Source organism: Balaenoptera musculus, chromosome 8 (genome assembly GCF_009873245.2).
Source record: "Balaenoptera musculus isolate JJ_BM4_2016_0621 chromosome 8, mBalMus1.pri.v3, whole genome shotgun sequence".
Taxonomy (NCBI): domain Eukaryota; kingdom Metazoa; phylum Chordata; class Mammalia; order Artiodactyla; family Balaenopteridae; genus Balaenoptera; species Balaenoptera musculus.
Window position 1 is genome coordinate 53,276,132 of NC_045792.1, and position 24,300 is coordinate 53,300,431.

Consider the following 24,300-nt stretch of genomic DNA (forward strand, 5'->3'; position numbering starts at 1 on the left):
AGAGTTAAGTAGGTCAGAAAGAGAAAAACAAATATTGTATATTAACGCATATATGTGGAATCTGGAAAAATGGTACAGATGTACCTATTTGCAGGGCAGGAATAGAAATGCAGATGTAGGGAACAGACGGGTGGACACAGAGGGGGAAGGGGAGGGTGGGATGAAGATTAGGTTTGACATAAATACACTACCATGTGTAAAATATATAGCTAGTGGGAACCTGCTGTATAGCACAGGGAGCTCAGCTTGGTGCTCTGTGATGACCTAGATGGGTGGGATGGGGGGTTGAAGGAGGTCCAAGAGGGAGGGAATATATGTATACATACAGCTGATTCACTTCCCTGTACAGCAGAAACTAACACAACATTGTAAAGCAATTATACTCCAATAAACAAAGACAATCAAAAATAATTTGTTTTACATATTACCTTTTACTTATATAAGTTTTATATGGTTGTACTTATAGGGAATGTATTATTTTGTGTTTTAGTATATTTACTTAATATTACATGTAATTTTCCCATTTTTATACATTACCTTCATAAAAATTAGGTTGTTGATAATATATTAAATACTAACAGGTATGTTTTTGCTGTTGTAGAGAGTGGCAAAATGGCAAAAAAAATATTTCTTTTAAAAGCACCAAAACAGGGACTTCCCTGGTGGTCCAGTGGTTAAGACTTCTTCTTCCAGTGCAGGGTGTGTGGGTTGGATCCCTGGTTGGGGAACTAAGATCTCACATTCCTCAGGGCCAAAAAACCAAAACATAAAACAGAAGCAATATTGTAACAAAATTCAACAAAGGCTTTACAAATGGTCCATATCAAAAAACAGAAGTCTTGGGCTTCCCTGGTGGCGCAGTGGTTGAGAATCTGCCTGCCAATGCAGGGGACACGGGTTCGAGCCCTGGTCTGGGAAGATGCCACATGCCGCGGAGCAGCTGGGCCTGTGAGCCACAACTACTGAGCCTGCGCGTCTGGAGCCTGTGCTCCGCAACAACAGAGGCCACTGTAGTGAGAGGCCCGTGCACCGCGATGAAGAGTGGCCCCCGCTCGCTGCAACTAGAAGAAAGCCCTCACACAGAAACTAAGACCCAACACAGCCAAAAAAAAAAAAATAAATAAATAAATAAATAAATTTATTTTTTAAAAAAAGTCTTAAAAGCACCAAAACAATTACATTGTGTCAGTATAGAAGTATCCTTTTTTTCTGTGCAAAATTCTTATAGAAGCTATACTTGGAAGAATTTCATACTTTATGATTGGGGATTTCATAAAGCCATAGACTTTTTGAGCTATAAATGGCCTTATAGGGACCATCTTGTGTAATTCCTTCATTTTGCAGATGACAGACTCTAGGTCCCAGAGAGATGAAATGAGTTGAAGTGAGTTGATCTAGCTAAAAGAAGTAGCAGGACTGAGAACTTAGTGTAGTGCTCTTTCTTATGGACCATGGTTTAACCAAAAACACTTACCTCTAAAATAGAAACATTACAAGAGAGAGTTAATTTTGATTCAAACCTCATCCTAGCCAAATTATGCAGTATTCATGGAAATAGCTGTTTTAACTTTTTGTTAAGTATTCTAATGTTTGTTACTTGTCTCTAAGAGAGCTGATCTAGGACTCTTCCTATTTTCCTGTTCCTGGCCTACCTAGATTCATACAAGATAGAACTGGAAGGGACCATAAGTATCATCTAGTTCAAACCCTTTATTTCAGAGCTCATGAATTCCAGGGAAGTAAAGTGACTGCTAAAGTCACTCTGTATTTGCAGCTTAAAATTAAGAGTTTCCCAGTTATCAGTCTACTATGCACTTTCAAATCCAAGACTGGTCCACACTTTGGACCAGATGTCTTTCATTTCAGTTCATCAGATGTATGAGTTTTGTAACTCCTTGGCAAGCACTGCTTCTCTAGTATCAGTACATATTATACCACTAATGATAACACAAAGCTCATTTTAGAGAAGGTATAATTAAAATACTGTAGCAGCAGAGGAGAGAATGGGATCAGTGCTGACTGGTGGGATCTAGAAAGGCTTAGTGAAGAGGTAGATTTGGAAAGTCCAAATCCCTCAAATTTGGTTAAAAGTGGTGCCAAGGAGAAGGAACAATATGATAGATGGTAGAGAACTGGGAAAGTATAAGAGATGTTTGAAGAACTGAATTGTTTCTTGAGAGATCAGCAAGAAGTAAGGGACTTTTGGAAGAAAAACACTGGTAAAATGTTTTGAAGCCAAAGGGTAGGTAGTGTTGAGTGCTGAGGATTTTAAATGTTATTTTGCAGGCAGTGGGAACCTTGTTCTTTTTGAACAAGGCATGAAATGATCAAGTCTAGTCTTGGAAAGATATTTTGGTGGTTGTGTGGAATTTGCTTTGATGAACTGGGTAGTTTAGAGAAGAGATGTTGAGGATTCAGTTATTCATGTGGTGATGTTCATCTAACCTGGAGTTACAATGTAGGTCTGGAACTTGGGAGAGAGACCAGGATTTAAGATTTAGATTAGATTTGTGATTTATCGGAGGCAAGAGTTAAGTTCAAAAATGTTTGACTAGCTTTTCATGGTTGTCATGCAGAATCATCTTTTTGAAGAAATAAATTACAGGGCAGTGTAGTGGTGTTAGAGATTTCTTCACCTCTCTTCCGTTTTCTCTTAGCACCTTCTTATCTCTTTGCGGCCTCTTTCATATTGGAGACTTTTCTTTCCTTTTTTAATCGATTCAACTTAAAAAAATTCTTATTGAAGTATAGTTGATTTACAGTATTGTATTAATGGAGACTTTTCTTGATGATCCTTGGCATTGCATTTAAATTTAAGATGAGGCAATAAAAAGCTGATTGGTAGTTCTGTGTGAATGGATGGGGCTTGTCAGCTGGTAGGCTTCACTCTAAGATGATCCTTTATGTCTTTGGAAGACTGTTAAATATTGGTGTCTTTTGCTGTTTTTCTGTGGGATCCATCAGCTTTTGACTCTCCTGCTAGGAAGACAGAAATGCCTGGCTGCCATGTTTTTTTTTTAGCCAAAGCAACTGAAGGGAGCTAGGGAGAGGGAGGGAGTCTCATTTTCAATATGTTGATTATCTCTTAATCTTCTCTTCTTCATTATATTTCCTCCCTGTCCTCACCTGGTATTCCCCAAATTAGATCCTTTCTGTTCTAATTTTCATAGAGAACAAACCTCCTATTTCAGTGGTCACTTGGTTATATAGGATAGGGAAGGAAGCAGGGGTCCAACTACTTCTTATAGACCTTTCAAACAAATCCCTGCCTCATCCCTGTTTTGGGGTGTTTTTTGGTTGTTTTTTTTAAATCTACCATTCCTGAATCTTTCTGGGCGTATGGCTAGAATTTATTTGCTCTGTCACGACACCCTCCTCAGTAGGCATTTAGTATTAGATTTCTCAGTTCTGCCATAGACTTTTTTTTTGATTTTATTTATTTATTTTTTGACATACTAAGTATTTTTTTTAACATCTTTATTGGAATATAATTGCTTTACAATGGTGTGTTAGTCTCTGCTTTATAACAAAGTGAATCAGCTACACACATATATATATATATCCCCATATCTCCTCCCTCTTGTGCCTCCCTCCCACCCTCCGTATCCCACCCCTCTAGATGGTCACAAAGCACCGAGCTACCATAGACTTTTTAACTGCTTTCCATCTCTGAAAAATTTGTTGACTTTTCTCATCTGCTTACCTTTCTTCTCCTGTTTTCTTTGTCCTTGTAAGTTTATACCTTTTAAATTTCTTTACGCTTATATGTTAATGAGGTTTTAGGAAAGAATTAGTGATAAACAGATGTGTTCAATCTATTGTGTTTTACTGGAAGTCTTAGTAAGAGGTGATTTAACCAGTGTTTTCTGAGCTTTAGTCATTTATATATCATACCATTTTTGACATATTTGTTTCACATCTATATTATGGTTTACTTAATGTTTTTCTTAAGTGGACAATTATTTTTTAGTTAAATAAAATTAAAGAGACTATATTAGTAAAGGTAAGAGGAAATTAATGTCATCAACATAATAACTGCAATTTTTATTTTGTTCATTAAAATATGTACAAGCATACCTCTGAGATATTGCAGGTTCTGTTCCAGACCACCACAGTAAAGTGAATATCACAATAAAGCAAGTCACACAAGTGTTTTGATTTCCCAGTGCAGATAAAAGTAATGTCTCCACTATACTGTAGTCTATTAAGTGTGCAATAGCATTATGTCTAAAAAGAATGTACTACCTTAGTACTGTATTGGTAAAAAATGTTAACCATAATCTGAGCCTTTAGTGAGTCATTATCTTTTTGCAATAGTAATATCAAAGATCATTGATCACAAATCACCATAACAAATATAATAATGAAAGTTTAAAATATTTCAAGAACTACCAAAAGGTGACAGAGACATGAAGTGAGCAATGCTGTTGAAAATGGCACTGATAGACTTGCTTGATGCAGGGTTGAGGCAGACCTTCAATTTGTAAAAAATGTAGTACAGTATCTGCAAAGTGCAATAAAGTGAAGCACAGTGAAACAAGGTATGCCTGTACAAGGTTATTAATATAAAAATGATTTTCCTAATGCCACCTAAATCCTCTTGTATACAACTAGCATTATAAGAGCCGTATTTTGGAACAAAGAAGAGAATTTAGACAAAGAAGAGAATCTGGCTAAGGTGATTGATAGTGATTCACTTAGAATTGGCTGTTTGTCCATTTATTAAGCATCTGTTGGGCATATAATGAGTCGTGCTAGATTCTGATAATACAAAGGTGAATAAAACACAGTCCTTGCCCTTAAGGATCTTTCAGTCTCCTGGTTTTGTCTGATATGCAAATAAATAAGTATCGTTAAGTGTTAGAGCTGATTCAGTGGAAGCATGAGGAAGAAATGGTCAATTTTTTTAGGGGAAGAAGGAAAAGCACTATACAGGAGGTGACACTTCAGGATTAGTAGGTGCTCCCTGGGGAGTAAGGTTGAAAATGGAGTTGGATGTAGATGAAGGCATTCTAGGTAGGGAAGTTAGCCTGAGCAAAGGTAGGGGGACATGAAATTATAAGTCATTGGGGAAAAGGGTGCTAGAGGAGACCTGAAAGAGATGAGGCTAGAAAAGTAGGGAGGGCTAGACATCATGGCGGGACTGGTATGTATGTATGTATGTATATATGTATGTATGTATGTATCCATGCCCTGCTAAGGAATTTAGACTTTATCTTGAAGGCAATGAAAAGCCCTTGAATTAGTCAAGCACTAAACATTTTTGGAGCACTATGCACCATGCTGTGGAGGACTCAAATTTTTTAGACATGATCCCTTTAGGAACTTAGTTGAAGGGAATCAGGGATCAAATAGTAGAACCCAGCGGACAAAAATCTACATTCTTTACCCAAGTAAATTTAGTTTCTATAGTGATCTCCTTTTGAAATTCTAAAACCCAACTTTCCATCTTCCTTTCTAGAGTCTCATCAAGTCCTAGCTCAGCTGTTGGACACTTTGCTTGCAATTGGCACTAAACTCCCAGACAATCAAGCTATCCAGATGCGATTAGTGGATGTAGCCTGCAAGGTAAGAATATAATCGTTAGACACAGGGTTGCATCTTTTTTGAACAGTTTTGCATTATCTGGAGAGGTGATATGAGCTGTAAGATCTGCTTACCTCCATCCTAAATCTATAACTGAGAATTGCCAAGGACTCTTAATGGTTTTAAGAGCTGCCTCATTTTTTTTGTTTCTTGATGTTGGATTAGGAATAAAGTTGAGTAACTTGTTATAAAATGAACTTCCTCATCCTCCCAAAAGAAATGAAAATAATCATAGGAACTACCATGTATCCTGCACCTAATATATGCACTCTGCTTATTATGGTACTTTGTACCCAGTTTTTCATTTGTTCCTCATAGTCCTTTAGGGAAGTGCTATTATACCTCTTTTACTAAGGTGGGAATTGAGGTTGGAGACGTTTAGTTTCCCCAAGTTTTCACAGTTAGGAAGTTGCAGAACCAGGGCATAAACTCCTTTTTCTGATTCCAAAGCCCATATTCTTTTTATGATACTTTGTTGCCTCAATAAACAGACCAACTAGACACAAACAAGTGTTTCGGAAATTTTTTTTGTTGATCTGATTATAAAAAATTGTATGTACATTAGTTGTGCCTTTTGACTTAATTTGGAGCTTTTTATTAGCTGTCTTTTGTGCATAACACCAGTTCCTAAACTTTGTAGAATTGACTTTACTTTTTTAACATCTTTATTGGAGTATAATTGCTTTACATTGTTGTGTTAGTTTCTGCTGTATAACAAAGTGAATCAGCTATACGCATACATATATCCCCATATCCCCTCCCTCTTGCGTCTCCCTCCCACCCTCCCTATCCCACCCCTCTAGGTGGTCACAGAGCACCGAACTGCTCTCCTTGTGCTGTGTGGCTGCTTCCCACTAGCTATCTGTTTTACATTTGGTAGTGTGTATATGTCCATGCCACTCTCTCACTTCATCCCAGCTTACCCTTCCCCCTTCCCGTGTCCTCAAGTCCATTCTTGTTTGTAGATTTTTTGATGATGGCCATTCTGACTGGTGTGAGGTGATACCTCATTGTAGTTTTGATTTGCACTTCTCTAATGATTAGTGATGTTGAGCATCCTTTCATGTGTTTGTTGGCAATCTGTATATCTTCTTTGGAGAAATGTCTGTTTAGATCTTCTGCCCATTTTTGGATTGTGTTGTTTGTTTTTTTGATATTGAGCTGCATGAGCTGCTTGTATATTTTGGAGAGTAATCCTTTGTCAGTTGCTTTGTTTGCAAATATTTTCTCCCATTCTGAGGGTTGTCTTTTTGTCTTGTTTATGGTTTCCTATGCTGTCCAAAAGCTTTTAAGTTTCATTAGGTCCCATTTGTTTATTTTTGTTTTTATTTCCATTTCTCTAGGAGGTGGGTCAGAAAGGATCTTGCTGTGATTTATGTCAAAGAGTGTTCTGACAATTGGCTTTAGTTTTAATCTTTTTGATAAATTTATTTTGAGAATATAAGGAGACATATGTTTGAATTGTGGAAGGGTTATATTCATGGAATTAGAAAGCCATTTCTGAACCCCAGGAAAGAGTATTTCATTTATCTTAATAAACAATGACAACAATAAACAAACCCAGAACACTTTGAGAAGTACAGTATTAAAAGCTTAAGTGGAAAAAACTAGGGATTATGTGTTTGAGAAAGTAAGTGTATCCCCCATGTGAGAGTATATACCTGGGAGGTTGTGCTTGTGAGAGAGGCGTCGTACTCAGTGGATTGTTCTGCTTGAAGTAACAGTTTCTTAAATTTGTTTTAAATAAACCTTTTATTATAAAAATTTATACTCATGGAACTTTGGAAAGATACTAAAAAGTATAAAGAAAGAACTACACTCAACCATTATAAAGGCAACCATTATTATTGGTCTTTTGATGTATGCTTTCTGATTTTTTTTCTGTGTACAGATTGATTGCTTTTCTTTTTTTTTTTAAATTAATTAATTAATTTATTTATTTTTGGGTGTGTTGGGTCTTCGTTTCTGTGCGAGGGCTTTCTCTAGTTGCGGCAAGCGGGGGCCACTCTTCATCGCGGTACGCGGGCCTCTCACTATCGCGGCCTCTCTTGTTGTGGAGCATAGGCTCCAGGCGCGCAGGCTCAGTAGTTGTGGCTCACGGGCCCAGTTGCTCCGCGGCATGTGGGATCTTCCCAGACCAGGGCTCGAACCCGTGTCCCCTGCATTGGCAGGCGGATTCTCAACCACTGCACCACCAGGGAAGCCCGATTGCTTTTCTTTTTACACACGTAGCTGTAAGCATATTCTATGTTCAATCTTGCTTTTTCACTAACGTAACAAAAGTATTTTCCTTATATTGTAAATGTTTTAGAAATATTTTTAATGGTTGCATGATATTTTGTCCAGTAATTAAACCATAGTTTGTCCTAACTGTTCTCCTATTATTGGACATTTATATTGTAGCCATTTTTTTAAATTGTAAATAATAATACAGTGGGCTTCCCTGGTGGCGCAGTGGTTGAGAATCTGCCTGCCGATGCAGGGGACACGGGTTCGAGCCCTGGTCTGGGAAGATCCCACATGCCGTGGAGCAACTAAGCCCGTGTGCCACAACTACTGAGCCTGCGCGTCTGGAGCCTGTGCTCCGCAACAAGAGAGGCCGCGATAGTGAGAGGCCCGCGCACCGCGATGAAGAGTGGCCCCTGCTTGCCGCAACTAGAGAAAGCCCTCGCACAGAAACGAAGACCCAACACAGCCATAGAAAATAAATAAATAAAATTAAATTAAAAAAAAAAAAATAATAATAATACAGTGAATGTGATTAGTCTAAAGTATTTTCTGTATTTAGGGTTATTTCCTAAACATAGATTGTCACAGTAGAATTACTAGATGAAAGCATTTAGAGTTTTTTGTAAGGCTTTTGATACTTTTGCCAAATTGTTTTCCAAAGTATTCCAGTTTATATGCCCATCAACAGTATATGAGAGTGCCTAATTTCACCTGTTTTTCTAGCATTGGATATTAAACAAGAGATAAACCTGTTAATTTGGTGGGAGGAAAATGGCATTTCATTTTTTTAAAATTTCATTTTTAAAAGATTACTAGTGAGACCTCATATTTGTTCTTCATTTATATGTCCTCTCTTAAGAATGAGCTTTTCATGTTCTTTTCCAGTTTCTCATATGGAGTTTTTGTGCATTTCTTCACCATTTGTAATAGGATGAAAATTTGAACTACCTGGAAATGGCAGATCTGTCACAAGGTTTTGCAAATTCACATAAATAAAGACTATGATTCATAGCTACAGTTACTGTTTCTATTGCCTAATGCTATTTTGTCTGTGATTTTTGCCCTACAGTGTGCCTTGAGATATGATTCACATACAATAACATTCACTCTTTTGATAGAAATAATGCAAAGTATGTTTTTCAACTACAATGGAATGAAATTAGATGAGTAACAGAAAAAAATTAGGAAAAGCACAAATATGTGGAAATTAAACAACATACTCCTATTTAACCAAGGGTCAAAGAAGAAATCAGTAGGGAAATTAGAAAATACTTTGAGATGAGTGAAAATGAAGACACAACATACCAAAACTGGGCTGCATCTAATGCATGCTGAGAGGGAAATTTATAGCAATTAGTGTCTATAGTAAAAAAGAAGAAAGATCTCATACCAGTACCCTAACCTTCCACCTTAAGATGCTGTATAAAGAAGAGCACACTAAATATAAAGCATGCAGAAAGAGGGAAATACGAAAAACTAGAGGAGAAATTAATGAAATCAAGAGTAGAAGAACATTAGAGAAAACCAAAAGCTTGTTATTTGACAACAAAATTGATAAACCTTTAGTTCTGGAAAGGAAGAAAAGAAGGCTCAAATTACTAGAATCAGAAGTGAAAAGAGGCTATTTCTGCTGACCTGACAGAAAAGAAAAGGAGCATGGGGGCTCAGTAGTTGTGGCACATGGGCTTAGTTGCCCAACAGCATGTGGGATCTTAGTTCCCCAACCAGGGATTGAACCATGTCCCCTGGCATTGGAAGGCAGATTCTTAACCACTGGACCAGCAGGGCAGTCCCTTATCCTTATTATTTTTTTGAAGTTCATGTTGCTCCTTTATATATTTTTAAAATGTAAGATGTGAATCTGCCATATTTTTTGTTTCACAGTAGGAAGAAAGTCATGCTTTTGGGTACTCTTAACGTTTCAAAATTCATCTCATTTTATCCTGTTAGTAATCCTTTGAGGTACATTGTACAGCTAGTTCTCATTTGAGAGATGAAGAGATTTAGATTTGGCCAGGAAATTACTAAGTCTTTTCTTGTGTAGGATTCGCACAACTGAAATTAGAGGTCTTCTGCTTTCCTTCCTATCTGTGAAGATTTTTCTAGAAGAATAAATATCTTGTCATTTTTGCTTATATGGCTTCCTTAGAGCCTAGTTTAATTCTTTGTTTTTCTGTTTCCATCTCACCTTCTCTTCCATTCTCTCTGTTTCTTTTCTGTTCCTTTAATTCTGTGGCAAAAGTATCAAAACATTAAGCTCTTAAGGCAAAAGATAGAAACAGACAGCATTTTAAGATTTATTAAATGCTACCCAAACAGATATTATGTGTTGTTTGTTAGGAGAGGTTGTCTGTTAGAATCATTTCCATTGCTAAGTACACTGAATTTTTATCTGTGCTTAAAAACAATCCATATTGATGGAAATTCTTCAGCGGTCCAGTGGTTAGGACTCAGCGCTGTCAGTGCCATGGCCGGGGTTCAATCCCTGGTCGGGGCCCTAAGATCCCACAAGCCGTGCAGTGTGCTGCCTCCCTCCCCCTCCCAAAAAAGAAAAAAATATCCATATTGAAACTGAATGAGTCAGTAAGGTATTTTTGTCTTATTTAACCTCAGTCTCAGATTTTCTTGATATACTTAATCATTGATTTTTTTTCCTGTAGCAATAGTTTTAAACCGATTGGTTTAGCTTATTTTATTTTTGACGTGGATTGCTCTTATTATCAGGGATGTGGTTTGCTTACTCACTCCATTAATAGAGAAATGATGGCACTTTAATGGCCTGGGTATAACACCAAAATAGCATCATCTGCAGAGCAGAGACTAGGCAGCTATTAGTGATGATAGCCGTGATGTAAGTAGTGACCTGTGGGGGAAGGACATCATAAAACTGTAATTGCTGCCCTGAGGGTGTGATTTAGACTTATGATCTCTTTTGGGCTAACATTCAGTGTGCAGTAATAGGCTGGTTATGCGTCAGTGTTGCCTTGGTTACCTTAATAGGAACTAGAATGTTTTAGTTTGTTTGAAAATCAAATGAAGTATTTGTAACAATTGCAGCAATCTTCCAGGGGCTGGTGGTTCAGTTACCAGTTTAGTTATGACAAATGATGCTTCCATACTAAATAAAAATAGTTTAAAAAAAAAGAACAACTTTGCTGTATTAACTGTGACAGAGTCATTGTCAGCTTCGTATCTGGAAATTTCTCTTAACTTCTCAGTTTTAGTGTTATTTTGTTGGATAATTTTGAGCCCTTACTCTACATGACATTGTGATCACTTAAAAGTATATGTTTCAGGGGGCTTCCCTGGTGGCGCAGTGGTTGAGAATCTGCCTGCCAATGCAGGGGACACGGGTTCGAGTCCTGGTCTGGGAAGATCCCACATGCCGCGGAGCAACTAGGCCCGTGAGCCACAATTACTGAGCCTGCGTGTCTGAAGCCTGTGCTCCGCAACAAGAGAGGCCACGCACGAGAGTGAGAGGCCCGCGCACTGCGATGAAGAGAGGTCCCCGCTTGCCGCAACTGGAGAAAGCCCTCGCACAGAAACGAAGACCCAACACAGCCATAAATAAATAAATAAATAAATTAAAAAAAAAAAAGTATATGTTTCAGGGCTTCCCTGGTGGCGCAGTGGTTGAGAATCTGCCTGCCAATGCAGGGGACACGGGTTCGAGCCCTGGTCTAGGAAGATCCCACGTGCCGCGGAGCAGCTGGGCCTGTGAGCCACAATTACTGAGCCTGCGCCTCTGGAGCCTGTGCTTCGCAACAAGAGAGGCCGCGATAGTGAGAGGCCCACGCACCGCGATGAAGAGTGGCCCCCGCTTGCCGCAACTAGAGAAAGCCCTCGCACAGAAACGAAGACCCAGCACAGCCATAAATAAATAAATAAACAAATACTTAGGGAAAAAAAAAAGTATGTGTTTCACATTTCTGTAGCTTAAATAACTTGGAGGCATGAACTAACTCTGATCTAAAATGCTTGATTGAGACATTTTTATAAGGAGACAGTCCCTCTCTGAGAGCCCCACCCTCCACACCTGAGCTTTCTCTCCAGGTTTCCTTTGTTCCCTCCTCTAAGTAAGCCTACCTGCCTAGTCTAACTTCACATAGAACATAGCTTCACACAGAAAGTTCAGGTCCATTTAGTTCAGGAATTTCCCCTTGGAACATTCTGATGTGAACCATTAACAGGTGCTCAGTACCTTTCCTGACAGACTGCCCTCTTATTAGACAGCTATCACTAGAAAGTTTATGCTTGTGTGTTCCAGATCAGCAGGGCTGTTTCATCCAGCTGGCCCACTTTTACCTCTGACCCTTCTCTGTTTTCTATTTTTTGCCACCACCTGTCCTTCTTTTCCCCACCTGTTTCCCTTCTCTTCTTAAGCAGGTTGTTTTCTTAAAAGTACATGCCAAGTGCCAGGCACTATGCTAGGCATTTGTACTTACTGAATGTCTATTATATCTGGGACAGTATTAGCTGATTTTACATACAATAATTACTAAATGAATTCATTTTAATCCACTCACCATAAAACTTCATGGTAGGGGATATTACTCCTATTATTACAAAGTAAGGATTTCTAAAAAGGGGCTTGGTGAAGACCACATAGATACTAAGTGGCAGCTCCAGCAATCAGACCTAGGTCTGGTTCCAGTCTGTGTTCATTCCACTATGCTTCTTTGCCTCTCAAACAAGAGGGGAAACAAGTTATGAAATCCACTTTCTTTGCAAAGCCGCCTACAACTCCTCCAGGTATTCTCTGCACCTGTGTGGGTATGAGTATGCTATAGCTACCCCCTTTTTATGGTCTTAAAGTACACTTATTCTTATGGATAATATAATATTTTTCTAATGTTTATGAAACAGTATGGTTAGTTTATTCTTTTTTGTGTATATTTAAACTTTCATTTTTAAAAAAATCTCTAACTTGGGAATTCTCTGGTGGTCCAGTGGTTAGGACTTGGTGCTTTCGGTGCTGAGGGCCTGGATTCAATCCCTGGTCTGGGAACTAAGATCCCCCAAGCCATGTGGTGTGGCCTTTAAAAAAAAAAAAAAAAAAATCTCAAACTTGAAGAAAAATTGCAAGCACAGTAATAAAGAACTTTCTTTTCTTGTGAACCATTTTAGAGTAAGTTGCTAACATGGTGCCCCATTACTCTTCAATACTTCAGTTTGTGTTTCCTATAAACAAAGATACTCTCTTTCATAACCTCAATATGACCATCAAAATCAGGACACTAACATCAACATATTACCATTTAATCCTCAAACCTCATTCAAATGTCAGTATTTATTCCAATGTCCTTTATAGGAAAAGAATCCAGTTCAGAATCACATCTTGCATTGATTGTCAACATATCTCATCAGTCTTTTTCTTTTTTAAATAATTAATTAATTAATTAATTAATTATTTTTGGCAGCGTTGGGTCTTTTATTCCCCAATACTGTATATGTATATTTATTTATCCATAAATTGTATATATTTATTTATTTTAAAATTTTATTTTATTTATTTTTGGTTGCATTGGGTCTTTTTTTTTCTTAAATCTTTATTGGAGTATAATTGCTTCACAATGGTGTGTTAGTTTCTGCTTTATAACAAAGTGAATCAGCTGTACATATACATACATCCCCATATCTTCCTCCCTCTTGCGTCTCCCTCCCACCCTCCCTATCCCAACCCTCTAGGTGGTCACAAAGCACCGAACTGATCTCCCTGTGCTATGTGGCTGCTTCCCACTAGCGATCTATGTTACATTTGGTAGTGTGTATATGTCCATGCCACTCTCTCACTTCGTCCCAGGTTACCCATCCTCCTCCTCATGTCCTCAAGTCCATTCGGTACTTCTGAGGCTTTATTCCTGTCCTGCCCCTAGGTTCTTCAGAACCATTTTTTTTTTTTAGATTCCATATATATGTGTTAGCATATGGTATTTGTTTTTCTCTTTCTGACTTCTTAACTCTGCATGACAGACTCCAGGTCCATCCACCTCACTACAAATAACTCAGTTTCACTTCTTTTTATGGCTGAGTAATATTCCATTGTATATATGTGCCACATCTTCTTTATGCATTCATCTGTCGATGGACACTTAGGTTGTTCCATGTCCTGGCTATTATAAATAGAGCTGCAGTGAACATTGTGGTACATGACTCTTTTTGAATTATGGTTTTCTCAGGGTATATGCCCAGTAGTGGGATTGCTGGGTCGTATGGTAGTTCTATTTTTAGTTTTCTGAGGAACCTCCATACTGTTCTCCATAGTGGCTGTATCAGTTTACATTCCCACCAACAGTGCAAGAGTGTTCCCTTTTCTCCACACCCTCTCCAGCGTTTATTGTTTGTAGATTTTTTGATGGCCATTCTGACTGGTGTGAGGTGATACCTCACTGTAGTTTTGATTTGCATTTCTCTAATGTTTAGTGATGTTGAGCATCCTTTCATGTGTTTGTTGGCAATCTGTACATCTTCTTTGGAGAAATGTCTATTTAGGTCTTCTGCCCATGTTTGGATTGGGTTGTTTGTTTTTTTGATATTGAGCTGCATGAGCTGCTTGTAAAATTTGGAGGTTAATCCTTTGTCAGTTGCTTTATTTGAAAATATTTTCTCCCATTCTGAGGGTTGTCTTTTCATCTTGTTTATGGTTTCCTTTGCTGTGCAAAAGCTTTTAAGTTTCATTAGGTCCCATTTGTTTATTTTTGTTTTTATTTCCATTTCTCTAGGAGGTGGGTCAAAAAGGATTTTGCTGTGATTTATGTCATAGAGTGTTCTGCCTATGTTTTCCTCTAAGAGTTTTATAGTGTCTGGTCTTACATTTAGCTCTTTAATCCATTTTGAGTTTATTTTTGTGTATGGTGTTAGGGAGTGTTCTAATTTCATTCTTTTACATGTAGTTTGTCCAGTTTTCCCAGCACCACTTATTGAAGAGGCTGTCTTTTCTCCATTGTATATTCTGGCCTCCTTTATCAAAAATAAGGTGACCATATATGCATGGGTTTATCTCTGGGCTTTCTATCCTGTTCCATTGATCTATATTTCTGTTTTTGTGCCAATACCATACTGTCTTGATTACTGTAGCTTTGTAGTATAGTCTGAAGTCCGGGAGCCTGATTCCTCCAGCTCCGTTTTTCTTTCTCAAGATTGCTTTGGCTCTTCGGGGTCTTTTGTGTTTCCATACAAATTGTGAAATTTTTTTGTTCTAGTTCTCTGAAAAATGCCATTGGTAATTTGGTAGGGATTGCATTGAATCTGTAGATTGCTTTGGGTAGTAGAGTCATTTTCACAATGTTGATTCTTCCAATCCAAAAACATGGTATATCTCTCCATCTGTTTGTATCATCTTTAATTTCTTTCATCAGTGTCTTATGGTTTTCTGCATACAGGTCTTTTGTCTCCTTAGGTAGGTTTATTTCTAGGTATTTTATTCTTTTTGTTGCAGTGGTAAATGGAAGTGTTTCCTTAATTTCTCTTTCAGATTTTTCATCATTAATGTATAGGAATGCAAGAGATTTCTGTGCATTAATTTTATATCCTGCTTTACCAAATTCATTGATTAGCTCTAGTAGTTTTCTGGTAGCGTCTTTAGGATTCTTTATGTTTAGTATCATATCATCTGCAAACAGTGACAGCTTTACTTCTTCTTTTCCAATTTGGATTCCTTTTACTTCTTTTTCTTCTCTGATTGCCGTGGCTAAAACTTCCAAAACTATGTTGAATAGTAGTGGTGAGAATGGACTGTTGAATAATAATGGTGAGAGTGAATAACCTTTTCTTCTTCCTGATCTTAGAGGAAATGGTTTCAGTTTTTCACCATTGAGAATGATGTTGGCTGTGGGTTTGTCATATATGGCCTTTATTATGTTGAGGTAAGTTCCCTCTATGCCTACTTTCAGGAGGGTTTTTAACATAAATGAGTGTTGAATTTTGTCGAAAGCTTTTTCTGCATCTATTGAGATGATCATATGATTTTTCTCCTTCAATTTGTTAATAATCACATTGATTGATTTGTGTATACTAAAGAATCTTTGCATTCATGGGATAAACCCCACTTGATCATGGTGTATGATCCTCTTAATGTGCTGTTGGATTCTGTTTGCTAGTATTTTGTTGAGGATTTTTACATCTATGTTGATCAGTGATATTGGCCTGTAGTTTTCTTTCTTTATGACATGTTTGTCTGGTTTTGGTATCAGGGTGATGGTGGTCTCTTAGAAGGACTTTGGGAGTGTCCCTCCCTCTGCTGTATTTTGGAAGAGTTTGAGAAGGATAGGTGTTAGCTCTTCTCTAAATTTTTGAGAGAATTCACCTGTGAAGCCATCTGGTCCTGGGATTTTGTTTGTTGGAAGATTTTTAATCACAGTCTCAATTTCAGTGCTTGTGATTGGTCTGTTTATATTTTCTATTTCCTCCTGGTTCAGTCTCGGAAGGTTGTGCTTTTCTAAGGATCTGTCCATTACTTCCAGGTTGTCCATTTTATTGACGTATAGTTGCTTGTAGTAATCTGTCATGATCCTTTGTATTCTGCAGTGTCCGTTGTAACTTCTCCCTTTTCATTTCTAATTGTATTGATTTGAGTCTTCTCCCTTTTTTTCTTGATGAGTCTGGCTTATCAATTTTGTTTATCTTCTCAAAGAACCAGCTTTTAGTTTTATTGATCTTTATTATTGTTTACTTCATTTCTTTTTCATTTATTTCTGATCTGATCATTATGATTTCTTTCCTTCTGCTAACTTTTGGGTTTTTTTGTTCTTCTTTCTCTAATTGCTTTAGGTGTAAGGTTAGGTTGTTTATTTGAGATGTTTCTTGTTTCTTGAGGTAGGATTTTATTGCTATAAACTTCCCTCTTAGAATTGCTTTTGCTGCATCCCATAGGTTTTGGGTTGTTGTGTTTTCATTGTCATTTGTTTCTAGGTATTTTTTGATTTCCTCTTTGATTTCTTCAGTGATCTCTTGGTTATTTAGTAGTGTATTGTTTAGTGTATTGTTTAGCAGGTTGTTTGGGTTTTATTGATATTGAGGTATATGAGTTGTCTATATGTTTGGGATATTAACCCGTTATTGGTCATGTAATTTGCAAATATTTTTCTCCGATTCACTAGGTTGTCTTTTTTGTCAGTGGTTTCCTTTGCTGTGCAAAAGCTTTTAAGTTTAATTAGGTCCCATTTGTTTATTTTTGCTTTTGTTTCCTTTGCCTTAGGAGAGAGATCCAAAAAAATATTTCTATGATTTATGTCAAGGAGTGTTCTGCCTATGTTTTCTTCTGGGAGTTTTATGGTTTCTAGTCTTACATTTAGGTTTTTTTTTTTTTTTTTTGGCTGTGTTGTGTCTTAGTTGAGGCACACAGGATCTTCATTGTGGCATGCAGGCTCTTCATTGTGGCGTGCACGCTTCTCCCTAGTTGTGGCGTGCAGGTTTTTCTCTCTCTAGTTGTTCTTCAGAGCGTGTGGGCTCTGTAGTTTGCAGCTCAAGGACTCTCTAGTTGAGGCACACGGGCTCAGTAGTTGTGGCGTGCGGGCTTAGTTGCCCTGCAGCATGTGGGATCTTAGTTCCTCGACCAGGGATTGAACCTGCGTCCCCTGCATTGGAAAGTGGATTCTTTACCACTGGACCACCAGGGAAGCCCCACAGTTAGGTCTTTAATCCATTTTGAGTTTACTTTTGTATATGGTATGAGAAAATGTTCTAATTCATACTTTTACATGTAGCTGTAGAGTTTCTCCAGCACCACTTATCAAAGGGACTATCTTTTCCCCATTGTATATTCTTTCCTTCTTTGTTGTAGATTAACTGACCATAAGTGTGTGGGTTCATGTCTTGGCTCTCTCTTCTGTTCCATTGATCCGTGTGTCTGTTTTTTTAAATATTTGTTTATTTATTTATTTTTGGCTGTGTTGGGTCTTTGTTGCTGTGCACAGGCTTTCTCTAGTTGCGGTGAGTTGGGGCTGCTCTTTGTTGCGGTGCGTGGGCTTCTCATTGCAGTGGCTTCTCTTGTTGCGGAGCACGGGCTCTAGGCACGTGGGCTTCAGTAGTTGTGGCACACGGGCTCAGTAGTTGTGGCTTGCGGGCTCTGGAGCACAGGCTCAGTAGTTGTGGCGCATGGGCTTTGTTGCTCCACGGCATGTGGGATATTACCGGACCAGGGCTCGAACCCATGTCCCCTGCATTGGCAGGTGGATTCTTAACCACTGCGCCAGCAGGGAAGTCCTGTGTGTCTGTTTTTGTTCCATTAACATACTGTTTTGATCATGGTAGCCTTGTAGTATAGTCTAAAGGCAGGGAGCATGATTCCTCCAGGTTTGTTCTTTTTTCTCAAGATTGCTTTGGTGATGCTGGCTTTTTATTTTATTTTATTTTTTAGGTGGAAGGAAGCAAATTTTATTATTAATAATAATCGTAATAGTAACAGTAGCTGATAATGTTTATGGAATTCTCACAACACTGCAGATGCTTTGCATGCACTTAATTTAAATTAATTTACTTTCAGTTCTCCTAAGAACCCCCAAAAGAAGGCCCTTTATAATCCATATTTAGTTTCTGTACTCTGTGCTCAATGTATAAAAGATTCTAAAAGGAGCACAGTCTTTTTTTTTCTTTTTTTGGCTGCATTGGGTCTTCGTTGCTGCACATGGGCTTTCTCTAGTTGCGGCAAGCTCAGTTCAAGCCCGTGTTGAGAAACGCGGGCTTCTCATTGAGGTGGCTTCCCTTGTTGTGGAGCACAGGCTCTAGGCGCGTGGGCTTCAGTAGTTGTGGTGTATGGGCTCAGTAGTTGTGGCGCATGGGCTTAGTTGCTCTGCAACATGTGGTATCTTCCTGGACCAGGGATTGAACCTGTGTCCCCTGCACTGGCAGGTGGATTCTTAACCACTGCACCACCATGGAAGCCCAGGAGCACAGTCTTAAAGGAGATGGACTTGTGAAAACAAGACATTGCAGTACAATTTGATGCCTGAGAGGATACCACAGCAGCTCCCAAGAGGAAGGGCTTAGCTTCCTGCTGGGGAGGATGAAGCCTGATGGTGGCTATTTTTGATGATGGTGGTAGAGTAGTTACTGTGAGAGGTGGTCATGTTTTACTTCCTTATCTGGTTGCTTCTTATTTGTGTGTGTTTTGTGAAAATTCATTGAGTTGTACATTTAATATTTTTACATATTTCTGTATGAATATTAAAATTTTTTAAATTTATGAATTTTTGTTCTGTTTTTAGATTTGATAGTGAATAAAATGCAATTTAAGGGGTCACTTTTAAAGTACCTAGTCTTTACAAGGCCAGGTGCTTGCTGTTGGGAGTATAATGTTGAATAAATGGGAGTCTTATTTTCTAAGGACTCATGATTCTTTTTGGAAGACACATACTCAAAAAACATGAAGGGAATTCCTTGGCTGTCCAGTGGTTAGGATTAGGCACTCTCACTGCCAGCGCCTGGGTTCAATCCCTGGTTGGGGAAATAAGATCCCACAAGCCACACAGCATGGCCAAAAAAACAAAAAACAACAACAACAAAAAACCCATGAGACTAGACAGACTAGTGAGAATGTAGTGTTTGAAGTCATTCCTTAAGTTGATACAGTGCTTTTGTTTCTGTGTTTTTGTTTATTTTTAAGGTATCTTAATCATGTCCTTTTGTTCTCTCTTTTCTTTTCGTAGCACCTGACAGATACCTCGCATGGTGTAAGAAATAAGTGCCTGCAATTACTTGGCAATCTGGGTTCTTTGGAGAAAAGTGTCACAAAAGATGCAGAAGGCCTAGCTGTCAGAGACGTCCAGAAGATTATAGGGGATTACTTCAGTGACCAGGACCCACGTGTCAGAACAGCAGCTATAAAAGCCATGGTAAACGTGATCATGGAAACTAAATGGAGATAGGTTTTTTTTGTTTGTTTTATTCTTTTCTTTTTTTTTTAAGTTAATGGCTAATGCGACCTTGGATACATTCTGAATCCCCCCAGGGTATACTTTATGCACACTTTCAGGAAGGTGTTGGTGGCATCACAGAACTCAAAGGCACACATTCCTTTACAACAGTTGCTTATCTTTGGGCTTCTTTGGTAGCTTTCACCTGCATTTCTGAAACATGGAAGGTAAAACTTGTATCCCAGGTCCATGGGAGAGATGTTACTTGGTATTATAGTACAGTAGGTACAGGTTATACCTTTGTATTTCAGAAGTATAGGTGAAAGTTATGGGGGAGGGTTGCTCTTTAGGGGGAGATGGTGTTAACCATTTCTTCCTCAGCCTCCTTATCATTATTTCATATTTTTTCTGATATCCCCTTGGGACAGTCCCTGGGTTAGATTCATTAAGTGTTTGAGTGTTTCTACTGAAAAGTCCAGGTTTCTTATTTATATAGCACTGATTTTGGCCAAAGGGAACCATGTTAATGTGATATAATGGGGAAAAATATATGAGATTGTGGGGAGACATTGGAAATATTGATTTTTTTTTTCGGAATACTTAAACTGTATCTTTATTATCTAGTTGCAGCTCCATGAAAGAGGACTGAAATTATACCAAACAATTTATTCTCAGGTACCTTATATGATTGCTGTCTAGAAGAGGAGGGAGGTGGAGAAATCATGAAACTGGGAGGGTGGCATGCTGGTTGTCAGAATTTGAAAACATAGAGCTTCAGCTGGCTAACAGTGGCAGTGTTGTGATGAATGTGCAGTTGTATCCAAAACATACATTCTAAGAAGAGAATGGGGAATATGTAATGAATAGCACTAGTGCATGTGAGGAGGGCATTTGGGAGGATTTAGGTAGCTCAGTATGAATACCAGAGTATACAAAGAGAAGTGTAGTGTTCAGAGTAAGGAAAGTGGTAGTCTTGCTGATCTCTGCTTGGTTGACTGAGATTGACTTCAAACCTGAAGTCAATTCAGGGCACCACACTTGAGAAACTGGAGTATTTCTGGAGGAGGATGACCAAGACCATGGGATCATATGAAAAGATATCACATGATTGTTATAGCATTGGTAAGGAAAAGCACAATGAAGTTATAGTATCATTAGGAGAAGCTGACTGAGTGTCTAACCGAAAGCCCTTACAGTTATTCTTGTAGAATAATTGGATGTATCTAGAGACAAGAAATCTAAATCCACGCTCAGAGACCAGTTTTTATTAGCCTACTGTGAGTGGTTTTAGCTTTTAGAGGAAGAGGATAATTAGCCAAACTATTAGCCGCTATGACTGATGTGTAAACCAAGTACGTTCTTTTACAAATGAAGTAGAATGAGTTCAGAATGGTTATGTTGGTGTGACCTATAGGAAAACTGTGTGGGAAACCAAATAATTAAAGGAAGCTTTTAGAGTAAGGACTCAAAGGAAAAAGAGTTAGTCCGATGATTCAGATGTTTAGTGACATAAGACTGTGTCAGTTGGTTAGGCAAGCAATGCTGTGGACCTCGAGGGAGTGAGGATGGAATGATGGGGGAGGATTTGAGATATGAGGTAGAATTAGTTACTATAATGAGTTCATTTTGATTATCTTGAGTTTGAAGGATTGATGGGATACTCATGAGGAGAATTCCAGGTCTGGAACTCAGGAAAGATCAGAGCTGGAGGTGGATATTTGGAGCCATCAATATCTAGGGGTCATGGGGATACCCAGGGAGAGTAAGATTGGAAGTGATGAGGATGGAGCCAGGGGTGAGGTCCAACGTTTAAGAAAGGAGCCCTAGAATGGAACTGAGGAGCAGCTTGATGGAGGAGGAGGAAAAATATATTCCAAAAAAGGCAGGAGGGCATTCTCATAGTCAGCAGTGTCAAATGCTGGTGAAAGGTCATTTAGGATAGCACTGAAATCTGGTCATGGGACTTAGCAACAAAGTGGTCATTAGTGAGTTTAAAGAGAGCAATTTCAGTAGAGTGCTGGGACTGGGGGAAGCCAGATCAGGGTCTTTTGAGTTGAGGCATTTAAAGTCTATTGACTATGACTGTATTTTAAAGAAACTTGACTATGATAGGAAAGTGGGGTAGAAGTTGGTAGAAGGGGGCATAGGATTAAGGGTTGTTGGGGTTTTTTTTCCTGTATTTTAAAGACAGTTGCTAAGTATGTTTATATGTTGAAGAGAGAGCTACTGTTTTGGGAGAGCTAGTGTTATGATAGAAGAGACAAAGGAGAATAAATGCTGGAGTAAGTTCCTTGAGGCAGAAGATCAGATTCATGAGCTGATTCATCCAACAAATGTTAGTGAGTACCTAATGCTGGCTTTATAATCCCAAGCATGTTATAATAGATAGGACCCATGCCCTTCACATTGTCATAGGTAAGACAGGCAATTAACAAATAAGCAAATACAGTTATAGCATATGAGTATTGCTCTGAGGTAAATCAATAGGATGCTACCATAGAGAATCACAAAGAGGATCTATTTTGGAGGATGGTAAGGGATGGTCATGTGAGGAAGTGATGGGATCCATAGCAAAACTAGAAGGATGAGGAACTAGAAAGGACCCTTTTCCCTCAGATATTGAGAAAACGAGGGGTGGGAGAATACAGGAATAAATGAATTTATAACTGGTGTGGAGTAGTTGAGTGGGTTTGTGCCTGAGAACCTTGATTTTTCTCAGATAAACAGGTCGCCTTATAGCTGGTAGTGGGATAGAAGTCCTGAGGAAAAGGTTAAGAAAAGCTGCCTTGGGGCTTCCCTGGTGGCGCAGTGGATAAGAATCTGCCTGCCAGTGCAGGGGGCACGGATTCGAGCCCTGGTCCAGGAAGATCCCACATGCCGTGGAGCGACTAAGGCTGTGTGCCACAGCTACTGAGCCTGCACTCTAGAGCCCTTGAGCCACAACTACTGTTGTGATCCGCAACAAGAGAAGCCACTGCAATGAGAAGCCCGCACACTGCAACGAAGAGTAGCCACCGCTCGCCGCAACTAGAGAAAGCCTGCGTAAATCAACGAAGACCCAACACAGCCAAAAAAAAAAAAAGGGCTCATTAGCCACCTTTCTGAAAAAAAGAAAAGCTGCCTTGGGAAATGGAAGTGGAAAGCAGGAGTGTAAAGGATTTCAGAGTAGGACTAATAAGGTTTGAGATCATGAATCACCAATCCCCTAGAGAGTGTGGTCTTCTTTGCCAGTGCTCTGCTGCCCTTGTGAAGACTGAGAAAGTCTTAGGTTTTTGGAGCAGCTGTAGCAGAAATCCTGAGGGGGTTGTGTATGATGATGCAGACAATGCTGTCAAGAGACTGAAGTAAGGACGGGTATAGAGCAAGGAAAAGGTGGTTTATTTGGAAAGAAAGGATAGAATTAAAGCAGTGGTTCTCAACCAAGGTGATTTTGCCCTCCAGGGCACATTTGGCAATGTCTGGAGGTATTTTTGACTATTGCATTTGCTGGGGAGAGGAAGAGGGTGCGGTGCTACAACTACCTAGTGGGTAGAGGCCAGGGATGCTGCTAAATATCTTATATTGCACAGGACAGCCCCTCACAACAAAGAATTATCTAGTCCAAAACGTCAGTAATAGCGAGGTTGAGAGACCCTGCTTAAACGGATAGGTAACTTAAGTGGGATGAAGAGCAGGTGTGATGGGTTCAGTCATGACGATGGAAGAGCTGGTAGAGTAGCATATATGGTCAAAGCATGGAATATAAGATTTTAAAATTTCAAAAACCGTTTTCTGGGTGTTGTTGAAGTCTAGGGTGTAGCTATGACTGGGGGTGGAGTAGGGATATTCCATTTCAGACTAAAGTAAAAAAGGAAAATTTGGCCTCTTTTTGGCAGCTTAGCGTTAAAATTGTACATTTATTTAGAGTGCTTGAATTTTCAGATGGACTGTCAGTCAGAAATTTGTGCTCTAGTTTTACAGATAGGGAAAAAACTCATCTTTGGTGTTTGAGCCTGTGAGGGTAGCACTGCGGGCTCCCAGCAAGCTTTGCTATGATTGATGCTATTCTAGATGGCTTTTGTGCTATCTATCAATCTGTGGTTCTCCTTTCAGACATGGGGTGGGAGGGTACACAGTCAGAACACAGCCAGAGCAGCTGGCAGAGGCCAAGAATTCTTTGTTGGGCAAAGGTTCAGGAAGTTAAAATCACCCATATGTTTTGATTGGTATCCTTATCCAGCCACCTTATCTTCATTTTGAAAATAGTTTGAACATCACCTGGGAGGACACAGAACTAACAGACTTTTGGAATCCTTGTTTGCAGGCTTGTAAATTGCTCTCTGATGACTATGAACAAGTGCGCAGTGCTGCAGTCCAGCTTATCTGGGTTGTCAGTCAGCTCTATCCTGAAAGGTCAGTGTGGGTGTAAGCCAGCTTTTGTTCATTGCTAAGCCATTTTTCTCTCCTCCCACCATGCAGAAAGCCCACCTCCAGAAAAGGAATGTTGGCTAGATTTTTGGAAGGCAGTATGGAATAGGGGAAAAGCATGGACCCTGAAAATCAGGATGCTTGGTCCTTGTTTTTCAGCTCTGCCTTGAACTTTCTGTGTATGCTGGGAAAGACACTTCGCCTCTCTGGGTCCCAACCTCCTCAA

The 24,300-nt window shown here is 39.0% G+C and overlaps 1 protein-coding gene across 1 annotated transcript in view; it reads left to right on the plus strand.

Annotated features, from left to right (window-relative positions):
* INTS4 (integrator complex subunit 4) overlaps nt 1-24,300 on the plus strand; it is a 137,730-nt gene that overhangs the window by 52,291 nt on the left and 61,139 nt on the right. The window contains exons 6-9 of the mRNA XM_036859703.1: nt 5,462-5,568; nt 19,461-19,646; nt 20,292-20,342; nt 23,971-24,059. Of these exons, the coding sequence (XP_036715598.1) occupies nt 5,462-5,568; nt 19,461-19,646; nt 20,292-20,342; nt 23,971-24,059 (433 nt within the window). The remainder of the gene's footprint in view (nt 1-5,461; nt 5,569-19,460; nt 19,647-20,291; nt 20,343-23,970; nt 24,060-24,300) is intronic.